Source organism: Macrobrachium rosenbergii, chromosome 12 (assembly GCF_040412425.1).
Source record: "Macrobrachium rosenbergii isolate ZJJX-2024 chromosome 12, ASM4041242v1, whole genome shotgun sequence".
Classification (NCBI taxonomy): domain Eukaryota; kingdom Metazoa; phylum Arthropoda; class Malacostraca; order Decapoda; family Palaemonidae; genus Macrobrachium; species Macrobrachium rosenbergii.
Genome location: NC_089752.1, coordinates 71,292,820 through 71,302,460, shown reverse-complemented (window position 1 = coordinate 71,302,460; position 9,641 = coordinate 71,292,820). Strand labels below are relative to the sequence as shown.

The 9,641-nt window shown below is 36.9% G+C and overlaps 1 protein-coding gene across 1 annotated transcript; it reads right to left on the bottom strand.

Moving 5' to 3' along the window:
• Positions 1-1,721: 1,721 nt before the first annotated feature.
• Positions 1,722-2,258, bottom strand: LOC136844065 (uncharacterized). Its single transcript, XM_067113079.1, has one exon. It carries the CDS (start codon positions 2,256-2,258, stop codon positions 1,722-1,724), a length of 537 nt encoding a protein of 178 aa, XP_066969180.1.
• Positions 2,259-9,641: the final 7,383 nt, after the last annotated feature.

Sequence of the window (9,641 nt, the reverse complement as noted above, 5' to 3'; positions counted from 1 at the left end):
TTACGTAGATACACACACACATACACACACACACACAAAACACACACACACACACACACACACACACACATATATATATATATATATATATATATATATATATATATATATATATATATATATATATATATATATATATATTTATATATATACATATATATATATATATCACACACACGCACATCCACATACATATACATAAATATATACATATGTATACATAACTTCTTCTTTGTCTTCAACTTTCACCCATCTCTACATGGGGTCGCTGTTCCGTGTAAGCCTTCTCCATCTTCTTCTATCTTGCGTATCCTGTTCTCTTAACCCTTTTTCCCGCATGTCGCTTGCTATGTTATCTACCCCTCCTCCTCCCCCTCCTCCCAACCACCTACATGTCCATGACCCTTCCACACACATGATCCTCCTCTCTCCGCATGACATGACCAAACCACTGCAATCTTCTTTGCTGAATCTTCTTTGACACTTCTACCACTTTGACTGCCCCTTTAATATCATCGTTTCTGAGCCTATCCTTTCTCATGACTCCACACATCCATTTCAACATCCTCATTTCTGCCACTTCCAACTTCCTTTCTTGAGCCTTTATTGACCACGCCTCAGCCCCATAGACTGGTCTAACTATACTTTTATAAAACCTTCCTTTTACTCTTGCACTAATCATCTTGTCGCACAATATTCCCGATGATCTCCTCCAATTCACCCAAGCGCACTGTATCCTGTGGTTTATTTCTCAGTCCATGAAGGTACTTGAAAGTGGTAACCCTCTTGATGTAGTCTAAACCTAATTTAACTGCACCCTGTTTTCCTTCCCCTCCCATCCACAGATACTTATCCTTAAACCTCGATCTTCAAGTGCTTGTCTCCACAAATCTAGTTTTATCTCCACTCCTTCTTCTAGTCAGGTCCACCAAAGCAACATCATCAGCTAACATCACACTCCACGGGACTTCTTCTTTGACATCTGATGTGATAACATCCATCACAAGGTCAAAGATGTAGAGATTGAGAATTGAACCTTGATGCAAACCAACTGTTACACTAAACTTTTCTGTTGTTCCCACAGTGCTCCTTACCTGAGTAGTAACCTCTGCATACATATCCTGGACTACTTTAACATATTTTTCTGAAACACCCTTCTCTCTCATACATCTCCACACTTCTTGCCTAGGTACCCGATCATATGCCTTCTCCAGATCAATAGATACTAGATGTAGCCCTCTCTGTCTTTCTGCATGTTTTTCCATTACTTGCCTTAGTGCAAAAATTGCATCTACTGCACCCTTTCCCGGCATAAACCCTAGTTGTTCTTCAATTAATGTTGTTTCACGCCTTATTCTTTTCTCTATAATTCGTTCATATATCTTCATAGTATGAGATATCAATTTTATCCCTTTGTAATTTGTGCAGTCTTGTATATCCGCCTTTCCCGTATATATTGGGACCATAATACTATTTCTCCAGCTGTCCGGCATTTTTTCTTGGTGGTAGACCTTTGAAAAGAGGTCCCATAGTATATCAACCCCTTCTCCTCCCAAGCATTTCCACACCTCAACTGGTATACCAACAGGTCCAACAGCCTTTCCATTTTTCATTTTGTCAAGTGCTCTCTTCACTTCTTCTCTGGTGATATCTGGAACTGCTCTTACTCGTGGGTTTCCCTCTTCTCTTATTCTTCTGGGGTTCTCTTTGTTTAATAGCTTCTAAAAATGTTCCTTCCATCTTGCTCTTATACATTCTTCCCTTGACAAAACTCTTCCATTTCTGTCCTTGATCTGTTTGATGTGCATCAGATCTTTAGTGGCTCTATCTCTTCTTTTTGCTATATTGCAGATCATCTTCTGACCCGCTGCTGATGTTTCTACTTTCTCATACATCTCATTTATTCCTTCTGCCTTTGCCCTTGCCACAGCCCTTTTTGCTTCTTTATTTGCGATTTTCCAAACCATTTCATTTTCCACAGATTCATCCCTTTCATCTATTATCCTTGCTTCTCGTTTCCTTTTTACCTTATCTTGAGTATCTTGGTTCCACCACCAGCTCTCCTTATCATTAGGTGGTCCTCTAGCTGATATTTCTCCTAATAGCTCCTCTGCTGTTCTCAGTATCATTGTGCCATTTTCTAACCACCAGATGTTCACATCATCTGTTAATCTAATGCTGTGCAGGAACTTTTCTTTAAAACTCTGTCTCATCTCTTGGTCTTTTAGCCTCCACCACTTTATCTGAGGCTGCACCATAGTTTTCCTATGTTCAACCTGCCATATATATATATATATATATATATATATATATATATATATATATATATATATATATATATTAGAAACCACATAAAACTAGGCAAAAGTAAAATAAATTATGATTTTAAGATTATACTAACCAGTCAACACGAACACCACCTCCCTATTCTCGAATCGTTAGCGATCAAGAAGCTTGTTCCCTCTTCGAACAATCATTCCTCGTCCACGCCCCTGTATATAGCTTAAACTACACCCCACCTTATGTTTGTTGTTTTTCATACAGCAACTGAACTTCGAGGAATAAGGTCTGTTAGTTAACATTTTCTATTTCTTTCTCTCTTTTTTTTTACAACTTTATTTTAGGTTTACCTTTTTCACTGATGTTTTACCTTATCATATTTTATTTGTACATATATCCTAAATCTTCTTGCTGTATTTGTATATTTTACTTTGTATTTTTAGCCTTGAGGATGAGACAATGATCTCGAAACGTAGGCCGTGATAAATAAAGGAAAACCATCTACCAAGCTGTCTGCTTTAGTGCCTTCTTGCTATATATATATATATATATATATATATATATATATATATATATATATATATATATATATATATATATATATATATATATTTATATATATGTGTGTGTGTGTGTATACACATGTAGACAGATAGAGAGATATACAATTATGACATGCAGCATATGCACCAATACCTTATCACTTTATTTTCAAACCGGTCTTTCCCTCACGCTAATATTCCACTAATGGTGAAGCTAACGCAATATGATGCTATTACTCTCAGTGTAAAAACTGTAATTGAAAACTTAATTGCCATATGTATGCTGCAAATGGTTATGTTTAGCTGGTTTAGAGAGAAAGAGATATTGGTGGGGTGTAAGTTGAATGTTTGGGCTGTTGGCAAGAAAACCTTTATTACTGAAAACTGAAACCGTACAATTGATTTATATAAAACTTTTGCCGGTCACACAGATATAGATAGAGACTCGTAAACCTGAAAAAATGCCTACTCCGTAACTCTCCTAAAAAGGTCTGGAATCTTTTCCGACTAATGAAGCTTAAACTCTTTTAAACTGTTCCGTCTACCCTTTTTTTCTTCTTCTTCTTCTGCTTCTTCCTCTTAGCAAATATTTGCACATCTTACGTCCCAATTTCGCTGTCGGTTATTTTTCTTCGGGGTTTCTCAAATGGAAATTCCGTCCAAATTCGAGGTGGAGTGCTTGCTCAAGCTTATACACCGACTTAATTGAATTTTCTGGCAGCGCAAACGCCGTCCGCAGGAATTTCAACGGCCTCCGGACATATTTCCCGATTGCGCTCTCCTGACAAAAACGCTCATTTCACTCTGATTAGGTTTACCTTTTTTCTTTATTACCATTTTTCTCTTGGGGATATTTGTACTTAACTTCATTTGTATTTTTATCGTTTACTCTTGGGCACAGAAGTTGGGAGATGGCATGGATCGATTTTTATGTATTTTCGTCATATGCCTTTCATTTTTACCTATCTAATGAATATACAGTATCTCTCAGAATAATCACATTCACCCTGATTAACTTGTCAGTTTTATTTTTGGTGATGGTGGAGTCTTTTTTTTCCCTTTCTTTAATATTTGGATAATCATGGGGCAAGGTGTGAGCATATTTCTCCTTTATTTTGCTTATTTTCATTCGGTGTTACAGATCCGAATGCAGCTACTGTCTACAACAAATTCTAAGCTGGTGACGCCGTTGAAGAATTGCAAAAGATTCAGTGGTCACTCTTTATGCACTTGTATGTCTTCCAAGAGTTTGCTGAGAGAGAGAGAGAGAGAGAGAGAGAGAGAGAGAGAGAGAGAGAGAGAGAGAGAGAGAGAGTCACTAAATAAAAGAGAATATGAAATATAAAGATTATCTTTCCTGCAATATCCATGTAACGTCAAAGTCACTAGGCTAGAGGTATGCGCAGCCCGGCAACAGAATCAACAAGAAAGAAGTCCGCCTCCACTTAACATGCAAGAAATCAAGAGAAGTGACGTTAGTGGCTCGGCCCCTTACTGCGACGACATCTTCCTGCCGCGCATGGCATTTGTCTGGTGATAATTCAACTGAAGTAAAGGACTTAGGCGCTGATCGCTCAAGTGCTAATCAGTTGCTGAGACAAATCTGGTACACTCTTTTGCCATTTTGAGGGTGATGCATCATCACCTTATCTTTCTTTTCAGTTTCAATGATGTTTGTGCTTGTATGTGAAATTCATCTTTTGGGTGGCTCATCTCCAGGTAATATTCATTTTTTAGATCTGTTTGATGAGATTTTTACTCTCTCCCCTCTTTTGGGGATTTTCTCATGTGGAAGCTCGCTTGGAAATAAGTGGCATTCTAGGGTTACTCGATGGGAAACTTAAAGCCTTTGGAATAGGAATGATAACAACAGTAAGACCCTTTTCTTGTTCACTAAATGTCGATGTCTCAGTATGAACAGACTTGAAACCTTTAGGCTAGACCGTCAGTGGCGGATCTAGAAATCTTTCATGGGGCGGGGGTGTGGGCGGCTTCCTTACGATTATCTCATATATATATATATATATATATATATATATATATATATATATATATATATATATATATATATACAGTATATATATATATATATATATATATATATGTGTGTGTGTGTGTGTTACGTACACACATACAGTACATATATATCATTATTTATATATGTATGCACACACCCATATATACACACAGACATATAATTTACATCGTATGCACATATATATTGCACGCAATGAGAGAGAGAGAGAGAGAGAGAGAGAGAGAGAGAGAGAGAGAGAGAGAGTATAATTATGAAGATTGTTATAATGTTTTCAACAGCTGTAGCTTACAAAGAAGTGGCAGGTGAAGTTGCTTCGGTAAATACAAGCATTAAATAAATGCATAAAGAAAAACAAATTATTATATAATTTTATTTTCAGTGTTTCTATCAATATTTTACTTGTGTGCAGTGGGTACACACTATCAAAATTTAATTATAGCTTTGAGATTTACATATTATTCTACCGACAAAATAAATTCTGACCTGCGGGAAGATCTTTTGGAGAAGATGTTGATAACAGATTTAATGGAATTATATGCTGTGTCATCTGAAATACTTCGGTGAATATGAATCTTTGCAAGACTATTCAACCTTTCAGAGCCCATTGTTGCTCTCCTGTATGACTTGATGAAATTTTATGAAGAAAACGTTCGTTCTGCTGTTGCTGATGACTCAGGTCATATAACATTTAATTGTAGCAACAACTTAGTAACATGATCGTGTTCAGAGCATTGAACGGATGCTTCCATTGCTGTTTTAGGAAGTGAATCAGTTGGAGCAGATTTCCAGTGAGTCCTCCATAAATTGAACTCTGATTTATTATCATCAACACGATTTAGCGGTTTACCATCAACAAAGAAAGAGCTTTATGCATTCAATGCTGGAGTAATATCATCAAAAGAGGTACAAGCACAATATTTTGGAACCAAAGAACATAAGGAACTTACTGTGCTATGGTAGTTCTTGAACCGATAATTAAACTCACTTACTACATAACCAATAAATGGGAAAAACACTGTCACGCCTTAATAACCACGTGACCTAGATACAGGGGATTGGCTCTTTTCTTTTGCTTTACAGCTAATCTAAGAACACTTTCAGTTACATTAATTTCCAAAACCCCTTCCACCCCTACATTATATACAGTAATAAAATATTCATCCTTGTCTCTCTCATTTTCTGAACTCTATCCTTAACCACAGTTCCTCGTTGGGAGAGTCGGTAGAGTTGTGGGCTAGCACTCGCTAAGCCCGAGTTCGAGTCTCCGGCCGGCCAATGAAGAATTAGAGGAATTTATTTCTGGTGGTGGAAATTCATTTCTCGCTATAATGTGGTTCGAATTCCACAATAAGCTGTAGGTCCCGTTGCTAAGTAACCAGTTGGTTCTTAGCCACGTAAAATAAGTCTAATCCTTCGGGCCAGCCCTAGGAGAGCTGTTAATCAGCTCAGTGGTCTGGTTAAACTAAAATATACTTTTTATCCCTAACCAACTTGATTTGCGTTGAGCATTCCAGTACATCTGTGTTGGCAGCTTGTAATAAAAGTGACAAAGATCTGGTTTCAGTCATTACCGCATAAAGGACATTTAGAGCAACAACAAATTCAAAGTCTATTTTCTTTAGTAGACTTCTTACAATTCCTAGGTTGTTCCAATTACAGATTTCTGATAAAGCCTCAATAACATGAGGCAGTAACCTTTTAAACACCACAATGGCATCATGTCCGTCTGCCCATCTTGTGTCACTAAAGGTGCGCAAGCCATTAAGAGACTGATAATGATCCTTATCATTATGAATTATATTTTCCATGGCATTAAGTCTTCGCGCCGATGAGTGGAAAAAATTGACAATAACCTTAATATCACCCCAGCAATTTATGATTACTGGCACTTCACTAGATTTAGAAATTACGAGATTCAGCGCATGAGCGGCACAGTGAATATACAGTACACTGCAGAAGGGTGCTTTTCTCTTATAGTTGCTTGGCAGCCCTTCAGTGCCCCACTCATGGCACTAGCACCATCATATCCTTGCCCACCAGTATAACGAAAATCTAAATTATTTCTGGACAGTTCACCCAATAAAACACATGCAATGCCCCCACCTATCTTCTATTTCTGTAAAAACAAGGAAATCCTCTCGTATGGTTTCATTGTCCACATATCTAACACTTACTGACAGCTGTTCCTTCCTCTGATTACCTGTAGTTTCGTCTGCAATTGCAGAAAAGAATTTTTACTTACTTACCCTGTGGGACAATATGCTTGATATGTGTTCATCTATGCATGAGATTGTTTCATTCTGTGTTCTTTTGTTCGTGTAAGTTGCATTCTTTTTAGCATTTCCTAGGTGGCTGCCTAAGCCTACATCTCTTTTTATAGCAAATCGAAGAAGCTGCTTAAAACTACCGTCATTAATGTCTGACAAACTAAGAAGAGGGCCTTCATCTCGATGGCCTCTTAGAGATAAGTCTTGTCTTCTAAGAAAAATTATAGTATGCACAATAGCTCCCAACCCTTACGATTAGCTATTGCTTCTTTCCTGTGATGGTCATCAATGAAGACTGAATATCAGTTGTTGAATCGGCCATTCTTTTCAAAAACTCTTATGATTTCAGAATATTTGTTTGGTGATAGTCATTTTTGTTATGCACAGAAAGGTAACCCTCACAGCCAGCTAAACTATTATACCGTCTTAATGGGCCTGTAACAAGAGATCTTAAAGGCTGCTTTCTCTTTCCCCCGACATAGTTTGACCAAATACGGAGCATACCTTAGTAACCTTACAAAACAGTCCTCCACTTACATGTGAGTAAGCAAGCCAGGGATACAAGTCAAAATTATATTTATTTAAATAGCGCTTCTTTTCACTTCTTACCGAGTAAGGCAGCTTATAGTCACACTCTAGTCTCCAAATATTCGTCAATATATCATATTTATCTTTTTTGTTGTCGTCTTTCCTATCCATAGGCCAACGTCGCACTTTGAGAATGGCTCATTAGTCTCAGGTTCAAGCTCACTCTCAGCAGTGGATGCATCACCCACCGGGGCAACATAATCCTCTCTATTACTGCTAAAAGTATAGTACTTGGAAGTTCAGAAGAGTAATAACTGAGCAGTGACACCTGAGGAGCCATCACTGCACGCTTCCTTTGAGCTTTTATCACCAACTTCTTTCCTTACATCACCACTTTGTTGTAGCCTCTAAAAGAAAATAAGACAGCGGCTATCAAATTATTATTATTATTATTATTATTATTATTATTATTATTATTATTATTATTATTATTATTATTATTAAGTGTTGTACACGAGGGTGGAAGTTGTCTGATGAACGAAATTTACTGGAAGCGTTGCAGAGCTTTTTTTTTCCTAGCGATTGTACTGTACATTATGTTCATTGCCATAAAATAATACTACTACACAGAAAACTTATATGCATGCTAACAAATACTGTGTTGATATTTGCTGAGAGGGTTATCTAGATTCATAATACAAATCTATTCTGTTCTTTGTGTTACTGTGTAAGAGCCGTTTATTTTTTTTTTCCGCTTTTTGAAGGATGTTGTATCCAAAAACCCAAATGAACGTTTTCTTCAGGAAACTCCCTCCAACGTTAAGCTATTTAGATTTTGTTATCTTTGATGAAAAATTCAAGCACTGTAATACGCTATAAATGAACTTTTTGACGCTTTCTAATGCACAGCTCCAAAATAGTTGGTTTTCCATATTATTTAAAGTAACTTAATTTTCAAGGTGTCCTGATAAAATCATTACAGAACACAAGACAAAATCATTAAATACAGGCCTGGCAACCCTAAAATGTATTATGAATAAATTCACCGCTGTTTTCGTAAAGCACGTCCGCAAGTCAAATGCAAGGGTTCGGCTTCGGCGATCAGGCGTTCCCAAAATAATGTCCATAAAAAAAAAAAAAGAGAAAGCAAGAAAGAAAGCCAGAAACCTACATGCACCCATACAAAGTGATAGAAATATATAGACAAATTGTCCGACTACAATAGTCTCACCTACTAAATCAGGTTGATATAAACTTTGGTCAACAACATGGACACCGAATGAGGCTACTTACGAACTTGAGCCTTGGTAAAAAGCATCGAGTTTTGTTTGCTTCATTGGAGCATTTTGCTGCGTTTGGCGTTTCATCGTCCTTTAAATGTAATTCCATAATTATTTATGGCTAATAATGCCTGTGGTCACTCTGTCCACTGATGCAGCCAAGTTAACAAGTAGATCCGCCCTTAACACTCATCACAGATGAATCGTGTCGGACTGTCAGGCTCATGTTTGTGTACTGAATGAAAATGATACGCGTATGGCACATATGAGACTGATCATTACCAAGCAACAGGAATTGGTACTTTCTCTCTCTCTCCACATACATCTGATAATTATTATTATTATTATTATTATTATTATTATTATTATTATTATTATTATTATTATTAGTAGTAGTAGTAGTAGTAGTAGTAGTAGTAGTAGCGGTAGTATTAGTAGCAGCAGCAGTAGTAGTAATAGTGGTGGTGGTAATTATTATTTGTTCTTGCTTTTATGATAATGTTACGTTGCAAGGAACCAAGTGGTTATTCAGCAACGGGAACCTATAGCTTATTGTGGGATCCAAACCACATCGAGAAGTGAATTTCCATCATTTTGCAGGGATCTAACCCCTTGATTATCATTACCAGCATTCTCAATGAAAATTTACTATCAATAATGATTTATTAGTATGTATATTGTGACGAAGTGTCCAGTGTCTGTTCTT